The 26,241-nt window shown below is 44.5% G+C and overlaps 1 protein-coding gene across 3 annotated transcripts in view; it reads right to left on the bottom strand.

Annotated features, from left to right (window-relative positions):
• Positions 1 to 397: 397 nt before the first annotated feature.
• lamb4 (laminin, beta 4) overlaps positions 398 to 26,241 on the bottom strand; it is a 44,912-nt gene continuing 19,068 nt past the window's right edge. For 2 of the 3 annotated variants that reach the window (XM_034535960.1, XM_034535961.1), the window contains exons 17-34: positions 15,035 to 15,155; positions 14,538 to 14,712; positions 13,940 to 14,083; positions 13,572 to 13,803; positions 13,157 to 13,314; positions 12,493 to 12,717; positions 10,515 to 10,732; positions 10,147 to 10,243; positions 9,698 to 10,076; positions 8,743 to 8,903; positions 8,006 to 8,205; positions 7,705 to 7,902; positions 6,837 to 6,981; positions 6,425 to 6,620; positions 3,387 to 3,522; positions 3,133 to 3,303; positions 1,479 to 1,632; positions 398 to 1,369 (exon numbers count right to left, since the gene is read on the bottom strand). In XM_034535960.1, coding sequence (XP_034391851.1) covers positions 1,230 to 1,369; positions 1,479 to 1,632; positions 3,133 to 3,303; positions 3,387 to 3,522; positions 6,425 to 6,620; positions 6,837 to 6,981; positions 7,705 to 7,902; positions 8,006 to 8,205; positions 8,743 to 8,903; positions 9,698 to 10,076; positions 10,147 to 10,243; positions 10,515 to 10,732; positions 12,493 to 12,717; positions 13,157 to 13,314; positions 13,572 to 13,803; positions 13,940 to 14,083; positions 14,538 to 14,712; positions 15,035 to 15,155 — 3,250 coding nt within the window. In that variant the 3' untranslated portion in view covers positions 398 to 1,229. Of the gene's footprint in view, positions 1,370 to 1,478; positions 1,633 to 3,132; positions 3,304 to 3,386; positions 3,523 to 6,424; positions 6,621 to 6,836; positions 6,982 to 7,700; positions 7,903 to 8,005; positions 8,206 to 8,742; positions 8,904 to 9,697; positions 10,077 to 10,146; positions 10,244 to 10,514; positions 10,733 to 12,492; positions 12,718 to 13,156; positions 13,315 to 13,571; positions 13,804 to 13,939; positions 14,084 to 14,537; positions 14,713 to 15,034; positions 15,156 to 26,241 lie in introns of those variants that run through there. The other variant, XR_004609625.1, reaches the window with a different exon arrangement.

Raw genomic sequence — 26,241 nt, 5'->3', positions numbered from 1 at the left:
ACTCAGTAGTATTATAGGGATTTAGTATTACAGTATGTACAACTTTGTAGTATTATGGGGTGCAGTATTACAGTATGTAGTGCTCAGTAGTATTTATGATGTGCAGTATAACAGCATGTAGTACTCAGTAGTATTTATGGGATGCAGTATTATTTATTTATTTTATTCATTTATTTTGCAGGGACAATGCACACTAATCAACAGTAGGACTGTAAGTGACCCAGAGAGGCTAATTTCCATCTGCTGTCCCTGGCCAGATGTTTGTAAGGCAGCCTAAAATAACAACATCTCAAAATAAAATGGGAATAAAATTCATAGACAAACTGACAACAACATATAAACAAAACCAATACACAGCAAAAAGAAAGTGTACAACAATAGAGCAGAGACATAACGGGCTGCAGCATGAATCAGGCAGAACAAACCCAGCTACAATACAACATACACATACAAAACAAATGCACATATAGGAGAAACAAGCATCAAGATAGAGAGCACATCAATGATTACACACCTGATTGAAGCCATTCCTTCAGGTTATGCTGGAACGGTTTGTACGTGTTTTGTGCACGTATGTGTGGTGGCAGAGCATTCAGTATGTAGTGCTCAGTAGTATTTATGACATGCAGTATTACACTATGTAGTACTCAGTAGTATTTATGATGTGCAGTATAACAGCATGTAGTACTCAGTAGTATTTATGGGGTGCAGTATTACACTATGTAGTACTCAGTAGTATTTATGATGTGCAGTATAACAGCATGTAGTACTCAGTAGTATTTATGGGGTGCAGTATTACACTATGTAGTACTCAGTAGTATTTATGATGTGCAGTATAACAGCATGTAGTACTCAGTAGTATTTATGGGGTGCAGTATTACACTATGTAGTACTCAGTAGTATTTATGATGTGCAGTATAACAGCATGTAGTACTCAGTAGTATTTATGGGGTGCAGTATTACAGTATGTAGTGCTCCGTAGTATTTATGATGTGCAGTATAACAGCATGTAGTACTCAGTAGTATTTATGGGGTGCAGTATTACAGTATGTAGTACTCAGTAGTATTTATGATGAGCAGTATAACAGCATGTAGTACTCAGTAGTATTTATGGGGTGCAGTATTAGGGTATGTAGTGCTCAGTAGTATTTATGGGGGGCAGTATTACAGTATGTAGAACTCAGTATATTATGGGGTGCAGTATTACACTATGTAGTACCAAGTAGTATTCATGAAGTACAGCTGACGTATCCTTCGGCCCGTTTGGAGATTTCCTTTCGAAGTGAATCCACAGTTTCTAACAACGTGGAGACTTCAGCTGCTTTGTCCTCTTTATTCTTGATCAGCTGCTGGATCTTCTCCTCCAGATCTGACAACACACAGTACATGTATGACACTGGTATACTACAGTATTACTCCTGTTCCTGTTCAATACATTTGTTATGATGTCACAATACAAGTCAAAGTACTAATAATACCTTGTAGCTGTAGAAGTTTGTTCTCCACCTGTTCCTTTATTTTCTCAGCCTCCTCCATCATCTTCCTCAGGCGTTCTCCAGCTTCATCTTCAACTATCTGATTGGACCTTTTCTGGTTTAAAAGCTCAAACAGCTTCATTGCATCATCCAGCTTCTGTTACATAAACAAAGATGGTGATCAAAATCATTCATACTGTGTACTCAAACAGTATGTACTGCATATTGAATACTACATACTCATACTGCATACTCAATCTGTACTATATACTGAATACTACATTCTCAATCTGTACTGCATACTGCATAAAGCGTACTACAATCTCAATTTGTACTGCATACTACATACTAAAAAAGGATGTACTTTTGAGTATGCATACTACATTCTCAATCTGTACTGCATGCTGCATACTCAAATAGTATGTACTGCATACTGAATACTACATTCTCAATGTTGTACTGCTTACTGCCTACTCCATACTCAAACAGTATGTACTGCATACTGCATAAAGCGTACTACATATATGTCGAAAGAAGAGCTGAGGTCGAGAAGTACTAACACAGAGCAATCACCCGGATCAGAAGACATTAATATATCATTAGAAACCCTCAGGAGAGCGGTTTCAGTAGAGGGCTGGACGTTGTGATAAAAAGTGTGCCTCTCCAGTGCAGCACTAAGTTGGTGGGCCACAACCGTCTCTAAGATTTTTGATATACAAGGTAGTTTTGATATAGGCATACATAAGCATCGGGGTCGGGTGCTATGCAGACCAGGTGGCCTGTGCTTATGCACCAAACAGCAGTTCGGAGTACCCGGCCTTCTTGGAGTCCATAGTACTCCAGGGAGACTTCAACACTCACATAGGCAATGACAGAGAAACCTACTGGGGGGTGATTGGGAGGAATGGCTTGCCCAATCTAAACCCAAGTGGTATCTCGCTGTTGGACTTCTGTGCTCGCCAAGGTTTGTCCATAACGAACACCATGTTCCAACAAAAGGTGGCTCATAAGTGTACCTGGGCCCAGAACACCCGAGTGGACCAGCTCTTTAACCCCGCAAGACTAATGGAGGGGTCCTGGGAGTTTGCACAATAAGTCTACATGTGCTTTGTGAACTTCAACCGGGTTCCTCTGTTTTGTTTTTGTGGAGGGTGCTGCGGGAGTACAGGGTGCCGGACCCATTGCAATGTCCCATCTGGTTTCTGTACACATGCAGTAAGAGAACGTCAGGTTTGGGAGACTTGGGGTCTCGGAATCGCCTCGCGGCTATTAGCAAATGATATGGCCCTGTCGGCCTCCTCGGACTGTGACCTCCAGTATTCACTGGGGCGGTTTGAGTGTGAAGCAGCGGGGATGAGAGTTAGCACCTACAAATCTGAGGCCATGGTGTTCTGCCCAAAAAAAGGTGGATTCCTCCCTCCAGGTGGGGACGGAGTGCCTATCCCAACCAAAGGAGTTCAAGTATCTCAGGGTCTTGTTCACGAGTGAGGGTAAGATGGAGTGGGAGATCGACAGGCGGATCGGTGTGGCTGCAGCAGTAAAACAGGCGCTGAGCTGGAAGGCAGGCTTACTGGTTCTGTGTCAGTAGTCGTACTGGTTCTCTGGCAGTAGTCTTACTGGTTATGTGTCAGTAGTCATACTAGTTCTGTAGTCTTACTGGTTCTGGGGCAGTAGTCTGGTTTAAAGCAGAGTCTGCAGCCTCTCTGGCATTTTTGGCTGTCTCTCTGTTCTGCTCAGTTTTCCTCTTCAGGTCTTTGATCTTGTCCTGCAGATCTTCAGATCGACGATTCATCAGCTTTGTCTCAATGTCGTCTAGTTTGTCGTTCATCTGAGAAAAAAAATGTAATTACTTATTGAAACATAGCAGCACCTGGCAAAGCTGAACTCAATTGAAAGATGTTTGATCTTTACGTCTTTGATTTGGTCTTTGGCCATGTCTTTGTCTCGGCTGCCGGTGTCCAGGTCGTTGTTGGCTTTGTCCTGAGCTTTCTCTGCTCCATAAATATCTCTGCTGATCTTGGTCACATCAATGTTCTTTGTCCGCTCCCTTAACATAAGAAACAATAACAAGACAGCTTCAAAATACAACGTTGTCTTCATGAAGACCCTGTTGTCAGATATCAGATCAGTGAGGTCACTAATCGATAAGCTAGGAGGTCAAAACAAACTACTGGGCTTCATGGTAGTTTATTTGAGTTTCAGTCAGTTTAGAAAACACCACAGCACAGAGACAGCACTGGTGAAAATTACTAATGACCTAATTGCATCAGATAAAGGACTCATCTCTGTAGTTGTTTTATTAGACCTTAGTGCTGATAAAGGACTCATCTCTGTACTGGTCTTGTTAGACCTTAGTGCTGATAAAGGACTCATCTCTGTACTGGACTCATCTCTGTACTGGTCTTGTTAGACCTTAGTGCTGATAAAGGACTCATCTCTGTACTGGTCTTGTTAGACCTTAGTACTGCATTCGATACCATTGACCATGACATCCTATTACAGAGACTGGATCAGTCGATTGGCATTTCAGGTACCGCACTAAGTTGGTTTAAATCCTATTAATCAGATCAATCTCAGTTAGTATTTGTAAACAATGAAGCCTTAATGACCACCAACGTTAATCACGGAGTTCCACAAGGTTCTGTGCTTGGACCAATTTTAATTACCTTATATATGCTTCCTTTGGGTAATATTATCAGGAAACATTCCATAAACTTTAACACTAACCCTAAAACTGAAGTTATTTTACTGGGCCCTGAACACCTCAGAGATCAATTATCTGGTAATGTCGTTTCTGTAGATGGCATTGCCAACACCACTGTAAAGAATCTCAGCGTTATCTTTGATCAGGACTTGTCCTTTAACTCCCACGTGAAGCAAATCTCAAGGACTGCATTTTTTCATCTAAGTAATATTTAAAAAATCAGGCACATCTCGTCTCAGAAAAACTGGTTTACGCGTTTGTTACTTCTAGACTAGATTACTGCAACTCCTTATTATCAGGCTGCTCTAATAAGTCTCTTAAGTCCCTCCAGTTGATCCAGAATGCTGCAGCTCGTGTACTCACACAAACTAAGAAAAGAGATCACATGACTCCTGTATTAGCTGCTCTGCACTGGCTCCCTGTAAAGTCAAGAATCACATTTAAAATTCTTCTCCTCACCTACAAAGCCTTGATTGGTGATGCACCATCATATCTTAAGGAGCTTGTAGTACCATATTGCCCCACACTAAATGCGGGGCTACTTGTGGTTCCTAGAGTCCTAAAAAGTAGGATGGAAGCCAGAGCCTTCAGTTATCAAGCTCCTCTTTTATGGAACAAGCTTCCACTTTCAGTCCGGGAGGCAGACACAGTCACCTCATTTAAGAATAGACTTAAGACTTTCCTCTTTAACAGCGCCCTCTCTTCTCTTTCCCCTTCTGTTTCATGGATTGTGGAGGTCTGGATAGTGGTCCATGCCTTCTACTCCTTATTCATAATTTCTGTAATATTCATTGACTGTGTTGTAACTCTGTAACTCTGTTCATTCTGTACACATGACATCTATTGTTCATCTGGTCACATGACATCTATTGCTTCTGTCCATCCGGGGAGAGGGATCCTCCTCTTTTGCTCTCTTGAAGGTGTCTTCCCTTTTTCCCCCGTAATAGTTTTTCCTGATCTGATGTGAGGTCCTGGGACAGGGATGTTGTATGTGTACAGATTGTAAAGCCTTCTAAGGGGAGTTTGGAATTTGTGATTTTGGGCTATACAGAATAAACTGAATTGAATCTTCCAGGGGAGTTCAAGCTAACAGAGCTTTCATGTTTTTCCAGAGATGAGGCTTGGAGAGGCACGTTGTTTCAGGACCGTGTTTCGTTATATTAGTTGAAATTAGGTTACATGTTGATTGGCATTTCAGGTACCTCACTAAGTTGGTTTAAATCCTATTTATCAGATCGATCTCAATTTGTATTTGTAAACAATGAAGCCTCAATGACCACCAACGTTAATCACAGAGTTCCACAAGGTTCTGTGCTTGGACCAATTTTATTTACCTTATATATGCTTCCTTTGGGCAACATTATCAGGAAACACTCCGTAAACTTTCATTGCTATGCAGATGATACTCAATTATATCTATCGATCAAAGCAGAGGAGACCAACCAACTAACCCTGCTGATGCCCCGCCCCCCCTCCTCTCTACCTCCTTCTGTTTCATGGATTGGAGTTCCATTCATACATTGTTATATTCATGTAATGTGTTTATGTAACTCTGTAACTCTGTTCATCTGGTCACATGACATCTATTCATCTGTCCATCCGGGGAGAGGGATCCTCCTCTGTTGCTCTCCAGAAGGTTTCTTCACTTTTTTCCCTGTCAAAGGTTATTTTTGGGGAGTTTTTCCTGATTCGATGTGAGGTCAAAGGTCAGGGATGTCGTATGTGTACAGATTGTAAAGCCCTCTGAGGCAAATTTGTAATTTGTGATATTGGGCTATACAAAATAAACTGAATTGAATTGAATGTTTTATTTGAATGTTTCCAACTTTTAGTTTGAGGTTTGTGTTAAAGTTTTGTTCAAATTGTTATAAAAGTTTCTTATTTTGGTGGTTAAGTTAAAACTCTAAAAATAAAAAAAGTCCAACATGTCACCTTGATGATGAATATTATCATTACAGTTCATTAAAATAGTTTTGTAACCCTTTGGCTGGAATCTTGCAAATGCCAATAGGAGCAAAGAAAGGAGAGAGTGGAAAAAGATTTGTTCGACATATTATCGATCTCTAGTTAATGTACAACTCATAAGTTTGACATATACATATGTTTTAGCTTAAGTTTTAGCCTAAGTTTTGTTGTTAAAGTTTTGTGTTTTCATAATAGTTTGGGTTGAAGGTTCACATGCTATATTAAGTGAGTGAGTGAGTGGGTTAGTTGGTTGGTTAGTTAGTTAGTTTCAGACACTGACTTGAGTTCCTGAGCTTCCTGCAGCAGGTTCTGGGTAGTCTTGGCGTGCTCCAGGGTTTTGGGGGAATTGTTTGTGTTGGACAGCAGATTATTGATGTCATTGATCATTGATCGGATCTGATCTGGTGATCGTGGCATCTGGATGTCCAGAACAGCTTGGGCCATTTTCTCAATGTCCTCTGGAGGAACCATCTCATCTGTCAGGGAGGAAACCTGATTAATGAGTATCTTTATGTATGAACTTTGTTCCATATCATATCACTAGGTGCATTAACCTGTTCAAAGATTTGTTTCATCTATGTTTTCTTGTGATGACAATAACACTGTCGAGCGTGGGTGGAGTCAGCACTTTAAACTGATCCACAGTCCTCAAGGTGAGGACCAGGTTCCTGTAATGTCACCTGAACACTGACCTATGAGGTAGTCTTTGACTTGCTGGATGAGCTCATTGGTTTTATTTTTCTCTCTGCTGAGGGAGTCAATGTTGTTGTTGATCCGGTCCTGGAGGTCTTTGGCCTGGTCTTTGGTGTCCTGAGCTTGTTGTTTGGCATCGTTGATCTGACACAAAATACAGAGTTAAAACATGTATTAAAGAGTGAAGCAGTAAAGTGACCCAGTGTCACCTCCACTTGTGTCTCAGTAGTTTGAAACAATGAGTAGTATTGTAGTAGTATACAATCTGCCCTCTGCATTTAGCTATCGTAAGCATGAGGAGCAGTGGGCTGCTGTGAAGCGTCCGGGGGGAAACTTGGTTTTCAGAGTCTTGAACACACGACATGTGAATAGTAAGAAATAAATAAGGCAACAGGAGTCGGGGCAAAGAGGAAAGAAACCCATATATGTGAAATGTTAATTCTTCAGACATGAAGCCGACTGGCCATTGAGTAACCACTGCTTCGTCTGTGGGGATGGGCTTAGTCATGCACATGTATCATAAACTCAACTTTCATTTTGTGTCTGGATTATATTCGTATCAATTTACAATCCGTTTGTACTTCAAGTGACTGTAGAGTTTACTTATTCATTGTCGGCTTTTAAATGAGTGAGATTAAGAAGCGTCTACACTTGTAGAGCTATTTATTTTCAAATTACAATTCTATTGTAAATTATTTATCAATCCTAATATCATGAATCACGAATTTGCCTTGTTCCGTGGAACTAATTAATTCTGGACTCAGGCATTAAAAGCTGGTTTATCTGGACCCTCTTAAAACCCTCTGAAGTGGACTGGACCTCTAGTCTGTTCCAGGTCTAGCACCAGTCCTCCCAGTGTATACCTGCCTTGTTCCTGGACGCCTGCAGACGGGATGGAAGTGTGATGAGTTGCTCCTTCACTCTCTCTGCTGTCCCTGAAGCTTTCTGACTAACTCGAACGACTCCATCACAGTTTGGACCTCCACATTTATTTTTTCCCAAATCCAGAACACACAGAGCTCCACCACATCCTGAGCAGTCCTCTAGACCGGGTCCTCCGCAGATCTGCATCAGACCACAATACAATGGTGAAAGGTTACCAATATAAGCTGATGCTGCTCTGATTGGTTGATGCGTGAGTCACGTGACTCTGCAAGTTGGTACTCACCATTCGGTTGAGATTGGCCACACTGAGCTCATGGACCTTCTCCAGCGACGCCATGTCTCCTCTGCTGCTGCACATGTTCAGTTTATGTTTGACTTCCTGCCTGGTGTCCATGGAGTCCTCCACAGCTTTGTTGGCGTTTCTCACTCTCTTCTCGTCCAACATGAAGGCTTCATGAAGCTTCTGGACTTCAGCCAGCAGCTCTACAAAGGGATCAGAGAAGACAATGAGTTCACAGATCAGCTAAAGTAGAACAAGTGCATAAAGCAGCACAGTCGGTTCTGTACGTGTGTTTCATATGAAAGCAGCAGACAGAGGAGGGAGAAGAAGCAGGATGTGGAAGGAGGGTCTATAATATCACTTTCAAGAGTAAAACCACAACCTTTACAGAAAGTAAAGAGGAACCAGAGGGGCAGCATAAAGGACATGCATGTTCAAATCACTCCAAAACAAGACTTTGAAAGTGAAGCACAGCAGCAGCTCAGAGATGAGCGAGTCTGTAGATTCCAACACAAAGTAAAGGGGCCTTGCCATTTATCATCAAACTAAGTGATATCATTGAATCAGGGCCAGTGCACCACCAAGAGATCTGTTTCCAACCTGAATGGCCGCCGTAATAAAAAGTATAATCTAAAGTATACCACCCTGTCACTGAGTTATTGTGGGTCAGATTCTGGAACACAATAAAGTGAAGGGGAATCAGAAAAGGCCCATCTAGAACCAGAACAACATCACTGTACCGTCTGGGTATTCATCTTCATCGTCTGGATTCGGCCGACGTTTTGCCTTCATGTTGTTCAGCAGCTTTCTGAACTCCAGACCAATGTTGTCCATTTCAGTGTTTAGGAGAGCAGACGGATCGATCAGGATAACATTTGGGTCGATGGCATCTTGCAGCTTCCTGTGAGGAAGAAAGTGTTTAACAATGTTTGTTTCGGAGGGCCACGTGATACGAAGGAGGTAGCAGTGCCGGACAGGAGCTCAGGAGCTCCCGGACTGAACACTTTATTGAACATTTCAGGTGCAGATTAACATTAATAAAACAGGTCCCGCACTCTACGAGAGAAAAAAACGTCAGACTGGCAGGCCGGCGTCCTGCATGTGCCCTCGACGGGGCGCAAAGGAGCGAGGACCCGTTCATCGCCCCATAGAAGAGTACAAGCTGTGTACTGGTGCTGTTACGTGTGGTCGATAGTGTGCTATTTGTTGTATGGTTCATATTAGCTACTGCCATATCACTTAATACTTTGAGTATCGTCGCTTCCTCACTTTGAGGAAGTAGTTCTTGTTTTGTCTTTGGTTAATAAAACCACCTTTTGTTTATCCCTTTGTTACCTGTGAGTTATTCTCCCTCGGGTAATGATACATCCATTGTTACTCCCGCCTCCCCTAGGCTTCAGTTGGGGACATAATGCAGTGTGCATCTGAAATATATGTGTGAATGTTTTTTTTAATGTGTGGATTTAGTTTACATTTATGTTAAAGGATAAATATTGTGTGGAGAAATGGAAGCAGGTGTAGAATAAAGGAGGGAAGAACATGGAAATGGCCCGATCACTGAGGAAGTGAGGATAAACAAGCTCAAACAGTGAGGAGAAGATATTAATCTGTGGACACATTCATTTAAATTAACTATGAATGTGTAACTCTGTGTCTGCAGTCACTTCTGTGAGGCTGTACAACTTCAGACTGTACCTGATCTTTGCACACAGTTTCTCCAGCTTCTCCAGCTTCTCCAGCGTTGGCGGGGAGAGTCCCGTCAGGTTGGCGAGGCTGTCCAACTCGGAGTGCATCTTCAACATCTGTTGCAGGCGACTGTCGCCGGGCCACATGTTGACATCGGCGTGGCGAGGAATGAAGGTTCTCATCCTCAAGGTGGCTCGCTGGATATCGGTGACGTCTCCAGCCCAGAGAGCGTTGCATGGATGGCACTCGCCGCAGATCGGGAACACCAAATCATATCCAGGGGCGCACTCATCACAGAAAATCCCGGAAACGCCGACCCGGCAGAGACACTCACCGGTTTCAGGATCACATGACGGGCGCTCAGTCCCCTCAACATTACAGTCACAAGCTGAGAGAGACATGACGAGTTAAAAAAACATGACGATTCACGGAGGGAATGTGTTTGTGTCGTCACTCACAGATGCACTGCCGGTCCGGATTCCCAAAATGATTTTCTCCACATTCGTCACACTGTCTTCCTCCAAACTCAGGTTGACACAGACAGTGTCCCGTCACCTGAACGCATCACTGCTTCAGTCAATGCATGTGTTCTGATCAATCCTTCATCAGTGATTATTTATTGATTTATTGTGTGTCTAGTATTAAGAAAAACTAAAGTGTAAACGCTACCTGCTGATCAAGTTTAGTTGTTTTATCCCTTCAAGTTACACATTACAACAGTGTTCAGGGTGCTTTCTGTGATTCTGCTCTGTAGTGTGAGGTCAGTACCATGAATGGAACAAATCAAAGCCATGAACCGGGAAGTGTCTGTGCTGGTGCCTCTTACCTTGTTGCAGATGTTGGAGAAGGAGTTCACAGAATCACAGCTGCAGGTTTGACACCCCGATGCACCGTCCAGGTTCCAATATCCGTCCACACACTCGTCACAAAGGGTGCCTACCACCCCCGTCCTGCAGGGACACTGTCCCGTCCTTGAATTACAGAAACAAGGACTCCCTAGAGGACACTGAGTCACCTCTGTCCCCCGCCGGTCACAAGAGCACTCTTGGAAATGTACAATAAATATATCAGAGAAGGAAAAACACATTTGACTAGCAGTCACAACCAACGTCGTCACATTTCTACCATCTCTCTCGATGGGGTTTTGATGAAGGAGAAACCTTTCTGATCCCATCTGAGCTGGTTAGGGTACCAGAACACCTTGAGGACAGACACGGGGTCTCCTTTATTCAATTCAGTTTATTTTATAAACTGAATTGAATAAATGAGACCCCGTACACAGAACAGAGCCTGGCAGCAGACCCGACAGGCTGACCCAGGCTTCCCTCTCAACCGCAACATTTTCCAGCTCATTCTGGGGGATCCCTACAGCGTGTCCTGGGTCTTCCCGGCATCTCCTACCAGATGGACGTGCCCTGAAAACTTCCAGTGGGAGGCCCCCAGGAGAAATCCGAATTAGATGCCTGAACCACCTAAGCTGACTCCTTTTGACTCGAAGGAGTAACGCCTCAACTCCAAGTTCCTTCCTGATGTCCGAGCTCCCTATCTCTATGTCCGAGCCCGGCCCGCGCTACAGAGGAAACTCATCTCCTTACCTTATCTCTAAGTCTGAGCCTGGCCCCCCTACAGAGGAAACTCATCTCCTTACCCTATCGCTAAGGCTGAGCCCGCCCCCCTACAGAGGAAACTCATCTCCTTACCCTATCTCTAAGGCTGAGCCCGGCCCCCCTATAGAGGAAACTCATCTCCTTACCCTATTGCTAAGGCTGAGCCCACCCCCATACAGAGGAAACTCATCTCCTTACCCTATCTCTAAGGCTGAGCCCGGCCCCCCTATAGAGGAAACTCATCTCCTTACCCTATCTCTAAGGCTGAGCCCGACAGAGGAAACTCATCTCCTTACCCTATATCTAAGACTGAGCCCTAAGGAGGAAACTCATCTCCTTACCCTATCTCTAAGACTGAGCCCTACAGAGGAAACTCATCTCCTTACCTTATCTCTAAGACTGAGCCCTACAGAGGAAACTCATCTCCTTACCATATCTCTAAGGCTGAGCCCTAAGGAGGAAACTCATCTCCTTACCCTATCTCTAAGGCTGAGCCCTACAGAGGAAACTCGTCTCCTTACCCTATCTCTAAGACTGAGCCCTACAGAGGAAACTCATCTCCTTACCCTATCTCTAAGGCTGAGCCCTACAGAGGAAACTCATCTCCTTACCCTATCTCTAAGGCTGAGCCCTACAGATGAAACTCATCTCCTTACCCTATCTCTAAGGCTGAGCCCTACAGAGGGAACTCATCTCCTTACCCTATATCTAAGGCTGAGCCCCCTACAGAGGAAACTCATCTCCTTACCCTATCTCTAAGGCTGAGCCCGGCGCCCCTATAGAGGAAACTCATTTCCTTACCCTATTGCTAAGGCTGACCCCGCCCCCCTACAGAGGAAACTCATCTCCTTACCCTATCTCTAAGTCTGATCCCTACAGAGGAAACTCATTTTGACTGCTTGTATCCGAGACCTCGTTCTTTCGGTCCCGACCCAGAGTTCGTGACCGCCGGAACATAGACCAGTAAATTAACTATTAACATTAATATTAACATTTTTATTTTTATTTTCATTATTAATAATATTAATGTTATTATTACTATTAACATTATTATTAATAACATTATATTAACATGAACATTATATTAACATTATTATTACTACTAATATTATTAATGTTATTATTAATAACATTATTGTTTATTGTTTAATGTTATTATTACTATTAACATGATCATTATTATTATCTGGTCATTACCTTTGCAGTCCTGGTCCAGGGCGTTCCCGTAGTACCCAGGTTTGCAGTCCTGGCATTGGGGGCCCGTTGTGTTGTAGAGACAGCGCTGACATTCTCCTGTTTGGCTGTTGCATGAGTTACGGTCTCCAGTGTTTATGTTGTTGTTGCAGGGACACTCCTCACAGCTGGCGCCTGGCAACGCCAGGTCGCCATAGAAACCAGGGCTGCATCTGTTGCAGCGTGGACCTGAGATTCAAAGTGCTGTGGTCACATGATCCATGTAAATGTAAACAAGGGTCCTGTCTGAAACTGTTGGACGTCTTTATGTGATCACATGATCCATGTAAATGTAGAAAACAAACAATAGGCCTCATCTTATCCTTGCTTTCAAACAGCAAATTAAAGAAACACAGAACTCCTAGTTAATGCCTTTGTATCTGCCGGACTGGATTATTATTAAAGGAAATTAATGAAACGTTATATAAATGTTTGAATTGTATGCTTGCACAGAATGGTGCAGCTATAATTTTATTAATGAAACTAGTAATTGTGAGCACATCATTGGCGACCTATCCGTGTGAGATCAGACTTTAAGGTGCCTTTGTACCTGCCGGACCACAAGAAACCATTTATTCCCATCAGGACTCTTAAGGGCTCCTATCTGCCCCCAGAGGTCAGCTCTTACCTGTGTGCCCCTCCCTGCAGTCACAGGTGAGACTGAGAGATTGTGGGTCGTGTTGGCATGAAGTGGCAAAGAATCGTCCGCTGTTTGTAACTCCAGGACACAGGCAGGGCTGACAGGGCTGTCTGGAGACCGGGTTACCATAGTAGCCCTCCACACACCTGCATCAGCAACACAGGATCAGAACCAGAACATTTACAGTACGGTCTGTCTGTACTGACACGTTCTGTAATACTTGAGAGCATATGACGTTGTCAGTATATATATATATATATGTATATATATATATATATATATATATATATATATACACACACAGTATATATCACCTGTCTCATTGTGGGCTGTTGTATATTTATACATATATTATTGTGTAACCTGCCAGATTGTGGCCTGTTACATACGTGTTTATATTAACCTCTCACACATTGGTCCGGTGGCATGTTCCCTGCAGTTCAGGCACTCTCCGGTTTGTTCATCACACACTTCCGACAGCTCGTTACATTGACAGGGTTGACAGAAAGGGAATCCCCAGAATGCAGTCTGACAGCGATCACAGCGTCGACCCGTGACCTCTGAACGACACACACATTGACCTCTGACCTGATTGCAAAGCTCTGATACTGAACCACGAGGTTCACATTCGCATGCTGCAAACAAAACAGCAGAGAAAAATCATCAAACACTGATTGTCATTCATTATTTTTAAAATGATACATTCTTAATAAAACACTTCAAACTTTATTGTCACTCCTGTTTTAGCTTGTGGTTGTTAGAGTTCCTTACATTTACAGCCGTCGGGTCCTAAATCAAACGTCAGTGGTGCACAGGTATCACAGCAACGGCCAATCACGTTGGGTTTACATTCACAGAAACCTCCCAGTTTACTGCAAGATGGTCCGAGAGATCCGGCAACATTACACCTGCACACTGAGAACAGGACAGTTAATGTGTTGTGTGTGTGTGTGTGTGTCATTGTGTGTTCTGTATATGTGTGTTGTGTACTCACACACACACACAACTCGGTTGTGTATATATGTGTTGTGTATTTGTGTGTTGTGTATATATATGTGTTGTGTACTCGTGTGTTGTGTAAGTGTTGTGTATATATGTGTTGTGTACTTGTGTGTGTGTGTCGTGTATTGAGACAAAACTCTGTTGTGTACCTGTGTGTTCTGTATATGCGTGTTGTGTACTTGTGTGTTCTGTATATGTTTGTTGTGTACTCACACACAGCTCTGGTGTACTTGTGTGTTGTTGTGTGTGTATTGTGTACTCACACACAGCTCCGTTCTGTATATGTGTGCTGTGTAATCGTGTGTTGTGTATATATGTGTTATGTACTTGTGTGTTGTGTATGTGTATATATGTGTTGTGTACTCACACACAGCTCCGTTGTGTACTCGTGCTGACGTACTCCCGATGAGCCCCTCACAGACCTCTCTCAGTGACTCCTCTGGTTTGAGCTCAACAGCCAATCCGATGCAGCGAAAGAGGCGTAAAGAGTCACTCTGGGAGCAGAAGCCCTGGACAGTATCGGTACTCGGGATCAAACCCATCTGAGAACACACAGAGTACATCATTCAGGATGTAAAAATACACAGAGTACATCATTCAGGACGTAAGAACACACAGAGTATGTCATTCAGGACGTAATACTGAAGGAAACATCTTAAACCAATTCATTTATTGTGTTAGGCACTTTTACATTTTTGTGTTTTGGATTTTAGAAAAGTTATAAATGCACTCAACCTTGTTTACTGACTTTATTGATTATCACCAGTTGAACAGATGGGTTAACCCCAACCGTAACCCTATCCAACAGGACATGGACTCTGACTGCTGCTTTGTTATCGCCAGCTGAACAGAAGACTTGCTCACCGAGTCGACCAAAATGTGTGAGTTGGACAGGCTGTCTGATCCGGGCTGTTTAGTAAAGACAATGTCCACAAAGTACTGACTGCCTGCATTCAGACACACCGCAGAGTCCAGAATACCCCACCTGGAGACAAACAAACAAGCAGATGAACAAACAATAATCAAACAACGACGGTATCAAAAACATAAACAGCCAAATAATAGTAAACAAAAGAACAAACTGTCTTCAGTTTTGTTTTGGTAATCGGATCCAATATATGATATGTAACTGATAATCATTGGTACAAGCTGACTTTTACCGAACAGCGGCCTCTAGTGGTCACTCTGTGAATAATACCTGCTGTCTGCCAGAAACAAAGGAGGAAGCAGTCTACGATGTTTTATGTCTCCAACTTAACACATGGGCTTTGTTTCAGAATGCAGGTTTAACAAACTCTGAATGTGACCCTGAACTCTGAGTTGACTAACCCCAAACCCTGAGTTGACTAACCCTGAACTCAGAGTTAACATTGAAATTGTTTAGCTTTTGCTTGGTGAATGAAACAAACATCAGAATCAGAATCAGAATCAGCATCAGCTTTATTGGCCATGTATGTGTGCATATACATGGAATTTGACTCCGGTTACACGAACGCTCTCGTCGCACATAAATATTTAAATTATAAATGACAGGATAAATATAAAAAGACATTAAAGACAACAGAGTAGCAACATGTATGTACAATATAAAAACAACAACAGTGACAATGAATTGGGGATTGTGGTGGTGGGGCGTGGTTAAGCTCAGCTGCAGAGGGGAATTGGGGGAGTGCGCTCAGGGAACGGTACCAGGTGGAGACCTAATTGGCCTCAGCTGGGTCTAATGATGTGCTTTCCCTAGGGGGTGTTGGACGTTGCCGTGACGGAAGCCGAGTACGGACACAGGAGGGCGCTCAGGGGCAAGGCCGAAGAGCACAACTGTGTCCCGGACAAATAAAGATCCGTAAACCGAGTTCGGTCTCCTGTGTCTCTGTGTTAGGGAGGGAGGGTAACACAAACTAGTTACAGGGATGTTAATGCAGAAAGTGGTGATAGTGCAAGTAGTGCAGATGGATGTGTCTGATTAAGTGTTCATCAGACTGACATCCAGTGGAAATAAGCTGTTCCTGGGTCTGGTGGTTTTGGCACTAAAGTGCTAAATTACAAAGTGCTATCGGTAAGGGACATTTAAGTGCTACTAGAGTGCTACTACGGCTCTACCTTCCCTATTCAAGGTATAGTCGAAAAAGATGTGTTTTTAGTTTGCGATGGAAGATGTAGAGACTTTCTGCTGTCCTGATGTCAATGGGGAGCTCGTTTCACCAATGAGGAGCCAGCACAGCAAACAGTCGTTATTTTGTTGAGTGTTTAGCTCGAAGTGAAGGAGCTACAAGCCGATTGGCAGAAGCCGAGCGAAGTGAACGAGCTGGGGTGTACGGTTTGACCATGTCCTGGATGTAGACCGGACCCGATCTGTTCGCAGCACGGTACGCAAGTACCAATGTTTTGAAGCGGATGCGGGCGGCCACCGGTAACCAGTGAAGGTCGCGGAGGAGCGGAGTAGTGTGGGTAAATTTCGGGAGGTTGAAGACCAGTCGAGCAGCTGCATTCTGGATGAGCTGTAGAGGTCGAATGGCATTAGCAGGTAGACCTGCCAGGAGGGAGTTGCAATAGTCTAGCCGTGAGATGACCAGAGCCTGGACCAGAACCTGTGCCGCCTTCTGAGTGAGAAGAGGTCGTATTCTCCTGATGTTGTACAGCATGTACCTACAGGAGCGTGTTATTGCGGTAATGTTGGCAGTCAGGGAGAGTTGACTGTCGAGTGTCACATCAAGGTTCCTGGCAGTCAGAGTCGGAGCCAGCACTGAGTTGTTGAAGTTAATAGTCAGGTCGTGGGTGGGAGAGCCTTTTCCTGGAAGGAGGAGAAGTTCAGTCTTGTCCGGGTTAATTTTCAGGTGGTGTGCGGACATCCACTGAGAGATGTCGGTCAGACAGGCAGAGATTCGTGCTGCTACCTGTGTTTCAGATTGGGGAAACGAGAGGATCAGTTGGGTGTCGTCAGCATAGCTGTGGTAGGTGAAGCCATGCGAGCGAATGACAGAGCCGAGAGAGTTGGTGTACAGAGAGAAGAGAAGAGGACCAAGGACTGAGCCCTGAGGGACCCCAGTAGTCAGAGGACAAGGCTCAGACACAGATCCTCTCCAGGTTACCCGGTAAGAGCGGTCGGTGAGATAGGATGAGAAGAGTGAGAGCGCGGTGCCTGAGATACCAGGTCCTGGAGGGAGGACATGAGGATCTGGTGGTTCACTGTGTCAAAGGCAGCGGAAAGGTCTAGAAGGATAAGGACAGAGGAGAGAGAGTGTGAAGCTGCTCAGAGACAGCAAGGAGGGCAGTCTCTGTTGAGTGGCCTGCCTTGAATCCAGACTGGTGGGGGTCCATAAAGTTGTTACTGTGTAGAAAGGAGGAGACTTGGTTAAAGATAGCTTGCTCTCTAGAGTTTTGGAAAGGAAGGGGATGAGAGAGACAGGTCTGTAGTTATTGACTTCAGACAGGTCGAGAGTGGGTTTCTTGGGAGAGAGTACGAGATGAAGAAGTGGTCAGAGACATGAAGTGGAGTTACAGTGAGGTTAGATGTGGAGCAGTTTCTGGTGAAATTATATTCAAGGAGTAGAACAGGTTCAGCAGCTCCTGAGGCAGGTTGTACTTCCTGAGCTGGCACAGGAAGAGTTTATGCTTCCTGAGATGGCGCAGGAAGGGGTTGGGGGGGGTGGGGGGGGCTCCTCCTAAAGTCCACTGTCATCTCCACAGTTTTGGGCTTGTTCAGCTCCAGGTTGTTCTGACCACACCAGAGGACCAGCTGTTCAACCTCCTGTCTGTACGTAGACTCATCACCGGTCCTGATGAGGCCGATGACCGTCTGCGAACTTCAGGAGTTCAACAGACAGTCCTCTGAGGTGCAGTCGTTGGTGTATAGGGAGAAGAGCAGTGGGGAGAGCACACATCTCTGGGGGGCGCCAGTGCTGATAGTCCACGTGCTGGATGTGGTTTTTCCCAGCCTCACCTGCTGCATCCTGTCTGTCAGGAAGTTACTGATCCACTGACAGGTGGATGCGGGCACGCTGAGCTGGGAGAGTTTGTTTTGAAGTACCTCCGGGATGATGGTGTTGAACGCTGAGCTGAGATCCACAAACATGACCCTCATATGTCCCTGGGGAGTCGAGGTGTTGCAGCACATGGTGCAGTCCCATGTTGACTGCACCATCCACTGACCTGTTTGCCCGGTAGGCAAACTGCAGGGGGTCCAGCAGGGGCCCTGTGATGTCCTTCAGATGAGTAAACACCAGTCTCTCAAAGGATTTCATGACCACAGGGCCTGTAGTCAATCAATCCTGTGATGGAGGATTTCTTGGGGACCGGGATGATCATAGAGCGCTTGAAGCATGATGGGACTTCACACAGCGCCAGTGATCGGTTGAAGATCTGCGTGAAGATGGGGGCCATATGGTCAGCACAGACTTTCAGGCAGGAGAGGGACACACCGTCTGGGCCCGGAGCCTTCCTGATCTTCAGTCTGTGAAAGAGCCGACCCACATACTCTTTGCAGATCCTCAGTGCCGGAAGGGGGCTGTTTGGGAGAGATGAGAAAGATGCAGAGAGTGTAGGTGGTTGTTTGATGATGGGGCAATTGGTGGGTGGAAGTGGGCTTATCAAACCTGCAGTAGAAGACATTCAGGTCGTCAGCCAGTCGGTGATTGTGCTCAGTGTGGGGGGTGGTCTCCTGTAGTTCGTGAGTACTTCCAGGTCTCTCCAAACTGACGTGGGGTCGTTGGCTGAAAATCTTCTTTCCAGTGTAGCTCTTCTTAGCTACCTTGATCTCCCTCGTCAGGGTGTTTCTGGCCTGGTTGCACAGAGTCCTGTCCCCAACTCTGTATGCCTCTCTTTAGCCCGACGAAGCTGCCTGAGTCTTGCAGTTAACCAGGGTTTATTGTTGTTGTATGTGCAGAAGGTTTTAGTCGGCACATGCATGTCCTCACAAAAACTGATGTATGATGTCACAGTGTCAGTGAGCTCATCCAGGCCTGCTTGGTCTCCACTGATTGGAGTGTTTTTGAGGCTGCTGCTATAAGCAGCCTCAAAAACACTCCAATCAGTGGAGACCAAGCAGGACTGTAGCTCCAGCTTGGCCTCATTGGTCCATCTCCTCACAGTCCTCACCACAGGCTTTGCAGATTTTAGTTTCTGTCTGTAGGACGGGAGAAGATGAACTAAGACAATGATCAGAGAGTCCCAAAGCTGCACGAGGGACTGAGCGATATGCGTCCATTAGCACAGTGTAGCAGTGGTCCAGTGTGTTTCTATCCCTAGTGCTACACTTAATATGCTGTCTGTTCTTTGCTGAGGTTTGCTCTGTTTTTCCCCGTCGGCGTCTCCAGCAAATTCCGAGAAGAGCCGCTGCTCCTCCAACCAGAATCTCTGTAAAGCTTTCCGGTTCAATGAAGAGCGGTGAAAGAGTTTGACCAGTGGATTGACGGAAGTTTAAAAGTTCCTCCCTGCTGAATGTGATCAGAGAGGGAGAGCTGGAAACGAGACGAACAAACAAAAACAGAAAAAGTACGACAGCGCAGTACCGAGGCAGCCATCTGCGGCGCCATCTTGATATTAAATGGAACTCTGATACTACGATTCACCATGGCAAGATATTCATGTGCATAATCCATGAATGGACTGTCTACATTTGTCTTTAAACAAAAGTGGAAAAGTGTCAATAAGTTAACACAGTTAAGTTTTATTCAGGATTCAGCTTTATTTATCTACATTTCTACATGTGTTCACAATGTTGACAATATTAATGATTAAGGTATGAGAACTTGAGGTTCCTAAACGCATCGCTCTCTCTCTTTCCGGTAAGGCTATTGCATCACTTCCGGTTGTCAGCTTAGCAGCTTGCAATGTTTTCCTCCTCTCCCCCTCCCGCTCCCTCTTGCTCAGAGTGTCTTATGTATAGCTATTCTTTTGCCTCCCTTAATGATAACGGTACATGCAACAAGTGTAGTTCATTTGCTAGGTTGGAGGCAGTTCTAAGTGGGTTAGATGCACGGCTCCTCGGCAGCCCCCGAGCAGCCGGATGGCTGGGTGACTGTTCGAAGGGGTTTTAAGTCTAAACAGAAGTCCACTGAGCACCACCAACCTCTTCACGTTTCGAACCAGTTTTCCCCACTCAGCGACACACCCGCTGACAAACCCACTCTGGTTATAGGTAGCTCCATAGTCAGAAACGTGAAGATAACGAAGCCAGGGACCAAAGTCATATGCATCCCGGGGGCCAGAGCGGGCGACATTGAATCTTGTTTAAAACTGCTGGCTAAAGATGAGCGTAGTTACAGTAATGTGTCCCGACTGCGGCGGTCGGAGGTCACTAAAATTAATGTGGAATCGGTGTGTACTTATGCCAAGACAATGTCGGACACCGTAGTTTTCTCTGGCCCTCTCCCCAATCTGATCAATGATGACATGTATAGCCGCATGTCGTCATTCAACCGCTGGTTGTCCAGGTGGTGCCCAGCAAACAATGTGGGCTACATAGATAACTGGCAGACTTTCTGGGGAAAGCCTGATCTGATGAGTCGAGACGGCATTCATCCCACTTGGGATGGAGCACGTCTCATTTCTGCAAACATGGCCAAGTTGATTAACGAACTTAATCCATGACTGAGTTCAGATCAGGAAGCAGAAGCAGAGTTGTAGTCTTCCACCCTTCTCTGCACTTCCATCCGAGCAGTTACCCACCCTTAACCTTAACTCTATAGAGACTGTGTCTGTCCCACGGCCACTTAAATTAATTAAATCAAAAGTATCCAGAAGAGGAGTCATACAAAATAACCTCATACAGGTTAACATCACTACTGCAACAGTGCAACAAAACAGGATAATTAAATGTGGACTCCTAAATATTAGGTCTCTGTCATCTAAAGCTGTATTAGTAAATGATTTAATATCAGACAATCACATTGATTTATTGTGTCTTACTGAAACCTGGCTGAGCCATGAAGAATATGTCAGCCTAAATGAATCAACTCCTCCAAGTCATATTAATACTCACATTCCTCGAGGCTCCGGCCGAGGAGGTGGAGTAGCAGCCATCTTTGACTCAAGCCTATTAATGAATCCTAAACCTAAACTAAACTACAACTCATTTGAAAGCCTTGTTCTTAGTCTTTCACATCCAACCTGGAAAACATTACAGCCAATTTTATTTGTTATACTGTACCGGCCACCAGGTCCATATTCAGAATTTATATCTGAATTTTCAGAGTTTTTATCAAGTTTAGTCCTTAAAACCGATAAGGTTATTATTGTAGGAGATTTTAATATTCACGTGGATATTTATAATGATAGCCTTAGTACTGCATTCATCTCATTGTTGGACTCGATTGGCTTCTGTCAGAGAGTACAGAAACCCACTCACTGCTTTGGCCACACCCTCCACCTTGTTCTTGCATATGGCATTGACATTGAGCATTTGGAGGTCTTCCCACAGAACCCTCTTCTGTCAGACCATTACCTCATAACTTTTGAGTTCATACTCCCGGAGTATACACCGTTTGTCAAAAGTTTCTACACCAGATGTCTAACTGACAGTGCTGTAGCTAAATTTAAAGAAGAGATTCCTTCTGCATTTGATTCAATACCACGTCTCAATGTGACAGAGGACTCCTGTGCTAACTTTAGTCCGTCCCAGATTGATCATATTGTCGATAGTGCTACAGGCTCACTGAGAATGACACTAGACTCGATAGCCCCAGTGAAGAAAAAGACAGTGAGGCAAAGGAGGTTTGCTCCCTGGTAGAACCCTCAGACCCGCAAACTAAAGCAAACTCCACGAAAGCTCGAAAGCATATGGCGTTCCACCAATCTGGAAGAATCATGCTTAGTTTGGCAAAATAGCCTTAAAACATATAAAAAAGGCTCTCCGTAATGCCAGAGCAGCCTATTACTCATCAGTAATAGAGAAAAATAAGAACAACCCCAGGGTTCTCTTTAGCACTGTAGCCAGGCTGACAGAGAGTCACAGCTCTGTGGAGCCGTGTATTCCTATAGACCTCAGTAGTAATGACTTCATGAACTTCTTCAATGAAAAGATTTTAACTATTAGAGGCAAGATTGATGATCTCTTTGCCTCAACCACTGCCGATCTGTCCTCAAGTGGAGTGTCCTTGGAAACGGCTGTATGCCCAGGTGTATATTTGGATGGCTTTTCTCCCATTAACCTAGACCAATTGTCTTCAACGGTTTCTACTTCTAAACCGTCTACCTGTCTCTTAGACCCCATCCTAACGAGGCTGCTTAAAGACGTGTTGCCTTTAATTGGCACCTCTCTGCTGGATATTGTTAATGTGTCTTTGCTAACAGGCCATGTACCACATTCCTTCAAAGTAGCTGTAATTAAACCTCCCCTGAAAAAGCCCACTCTTAATCCTGAGGAGTTGGCTAACTACCGACCAATCTCTAACCTTCCCTTCCTCTCGAAGATCCCCATCCTCAAGAAACCTGGACTCGACCCTGAGACCATGAGCAATTTCCGGCCCATCTCAAATCTTCCCTTCCTGTCAAAAATACTGGAACGCGTCGTCGCTGCACAACTCAAAACCCACCTCATTTCCAACAATCTGTTCGAGCCATTTCAATCTGGTTTCCGCTCACAGCACAGCACCGAAACAGCCCTTCTCAAAGTCACCAATGACCTCCTCCTCTCCTCAGACTCTGGCCACCTCAACATTCTCCTTCTCCTGGATCTCACTGCAGCCTTCGACACCATCAACCACAACATCCTTCTCTCCCACCTCGAATCGTCCCTCAACATCACCGGAACTGCTCTCTCCTGGCTCAAATCATATCTAACAAACAGACAACAATTTATCAGCATCAACAACTTTTTTCAATTCAATTCAATTCAGTTTATTTTGTATAGCCCAATATCACAAATTACAAATTTGCCTCAGAGGGCTTTACAATCTGTACACATACGACATCCCTGACCTTTGACCTCACATCGGATCAGGAAAAACTCCCCAAAAATAACCTTTGACAGGGAAAAAAGGGAAGAAACCTTCAGGAGAGCAACAGAGGAGGATCCCTCTCCCCGGATGGACAGAAGCAATAGATGTCATGTGTACAGAATGAACAGCATTTACAAAGTTACATAAACACATTACATGAATATGACAATGTATGAATGGAACTCCAATCCATGAAAGAGAAGGAGGTAGAGAGGAGGGGGGGCGGGGCATCAGCAGGGCCAACGCGGGAGGCCGGCTCACCAGGCATCAGACACCTCCAGGTCCAATGGACCCTATGAGACGTGAAGTCACAACGACTCCGGGGAGGAAGCAGAGTTAATAAGGTGCAATGGAGAGATGTAAATTCATCCATAAGGAGAGAGAGAAGATGAGATAGGTGCTCAGTGTATCCTAAAACATCCCCCAGCAGCCTATAAGCCTATAGCAACATATCAAGTGGCTCGACCAGGGCAAACCTGATTCAGCCCTAACTATAAGCACTATCAAACAGGAAAGTCTTAAGTCCATTCTTGAATGAGGTGACTGTGTCTGCCTCCCGGACTGAAAGTGGAAGCTGGTTCCATAAAAGAGGACTGCACCTCCTCCACTGCTCCTCTGTCTCAGGGCGTCCCCCAGGGTTCGGTGCTTGGTCCTCTTCTGTTCATCCTCTACCTGCTCCCTCTTGGTAACATCATACGTCATCACGGTCTCCTCTACCACTGCTACGCTAATGATGTCCAGCTCTACATCTCCACAAAAGCCATTACCACTACTACTAACTCCACTCTGACCAACTGCCTCACTGACATTAAATCATGGATGCAAACCAATTTTCTCAAACTCAACTGTGATAAATCGGATATGATCATCATTGGCCCCAAATCTCTCACCAAAACCAGTCACAACTTCTGCCTCACCATCGACAACTCCACTCTGTCTCCCTCCCCACACGTCCGCAACCTCGGAGTCATGTTTGACAGGAACCTCTCATTTGAACATCACATCAAACAAATCACCAGAACTTCCTTCTTCCACCTAAAAAACATTGCCCGTCTCCGCCCATCACTTTCCTCATCTGCTGCTGAAACTTTAATCCACGCCTTCATCACCTCCAGAATTGACTATTGCAATAGTATTCTTTATGGCACATCTTCCAAAATCCTAAAGAAACTCCAATGCATCCAGAACCCTGCTGCTCGCCTGCTCACCCACTCCCCTTCCCGTGATCACATCACCCCTGTTCTCCAGAGCCTTCACTGGCTCCCCGTCCCACAACGGATCCAATATAAAATCATTCTCCTCACTCACAAAGCCCTCCATAATCAGGCCCCCTCCTACCTCACCGAACTGCTCCACCACCACACTCCATCCCGTCAGCTCCGCTCCTCTGATGCCGATCTCCTGTCCATCCCACATAGGACCAAGCACCGGACGTGGGGTGACAGAGCCTTCTCCATATCTGCCCCCTCCCTCTGGAACTCTCTACCCAAACTCATCCGAGACTGCACTGATCTTTCCTTATTCAAATCGCAAATCAAAACCCACCTGTTCAGAACTGCTTTTAATGTGTAATTGTTTGTTTTTGTTTTCTTTCTTATCAGGGTTTGAGCGACTCAAAAGTCCCTATTTATTTGTTTTATTTGTTTTACCTGTATTTTAGCTATTCTTATTTTTAGCTTTTAGGATGTTTTAATTATGTGAAGTGTCTTTGAGTATTATGAAAAGCGCTATATAAATTAAATGCATTATTATTATTATTATTATTATCCTTGAGAAAGTAGTCGCAAATCAGTTGTGTGACTTTCTACATCAGAATAGTTTATTTGAGGAGTTTCAGTCAGGATTTAGAAAACACCACAGCACAGAGACAGCACTGGTGAAAATTACAAATGACCTTCTAATTGCATCAGATAAAGGACTCATCTCCGTACTGGTATTATTAGACCTTAGTGCTGCGTTCGACACCATTGATCATGACATCCTATTACAGAGATTGGATCAGTCGATTGGCATTTCAGGTACCGCACTAAGTTGGTTTAAATCCTATTTATCAGATCAATCTCAATTTGTATTTGTAAACGATGAAGCCTCAATGACCACCAACGTTAATCACGGAGTTCCACAAGGTTCTGTGCTTGGACCAATTTTATTTACCTTATATATGCTTCCTTTGGGCAACATTATAAGGAAACACTCCATAAACGTTCATTGCTATGCAGATGATACTCAATTATATCTATCGATCAAACCAGAGGAGACCAACCAGCTCGCTAAAATTCAAGAATGTCTTAAAGACATAAAAACATGGATGACCTGCAACTTCCTGATGTTAAACTCAGACAAAACTGAAGTTATTTTACTGGCCCTGAACACCTCAGAGATCAATTATCTGGTGATGTGGTTTCTGTAGATGGCATTGCCCTGGCATCCAACACCACTGTAAATAATCTCTAGTTATCTTTGACCGGGACTTGTCCTTTAACTCCCACGTTAAGCTAATCTCAAGGACTGCATTTTTTCATCTACGTAAGGCACATCTTGTCCCAAAAAGATGCAGAAAAGCTGGTTCATGCATTTGTTACTTCCAGACTAGATTACTGCAACTCCTTATTATCAGGCTGCTCTAATAAGTCTCTTAAGTCCCTCCAGTTAATCCAGAATGCTGCAGCTCGTGTGCTCACAAAAACTAAGAAAAGAGATCACATGACTCCTGTATTAGCTGCTCTGCACTGGCTCCCTGTAAAATCAAGAATCACATTTAAAATTCTTCTCCTCACCTACAAAGCCTTGATTGGTGATGCACCATAATATCTTAAGGAGCTTGTAGTACCATATTGCCCCACTAGAGAGCTGCGTTCACTAAATGCGGGGCTACTTGTGGTTCCTAGAGTCCTAAAAAGTAGGATGGGAGCAAGAGCCTTCAGTTATCAAGCTCCTCTTTTATGGAACCAGCTTCCACTTTCAGTCCGGGAGGCAGACACAGTCACCTCATTCAAGAATACACTTAAGACTTCTGTGTCTGATGCCTGTTGAGCCGGCCTCCCGTGTTGGCCCTGATGCGCCCCTCCCCCCCTCCTCTCTACCTCCTTCTGTTTCATGGATTGGAGTTCCATTCATACATTGTCATATTCATGT

Source organism: Cyclopterus lumpus, chromosome 6 (assembly GCF_009769545.1).
Source record: "Cyclopterus lumpus isolate fCycLum1 chromosome 6, fCycLum1.pri, whole genome shotgun sequence".
In the NCBI taxonomy this organism is placed as follows: Eukaryota; Metazoa; Chordata; class Actinopteri; order Perciformes; family Cyclopteridae; genus Cyclopterus; species Cyclopterus lumpus.
This window is presented reverse-complemented; position numbering and strand designations above follow the sequence as displayed.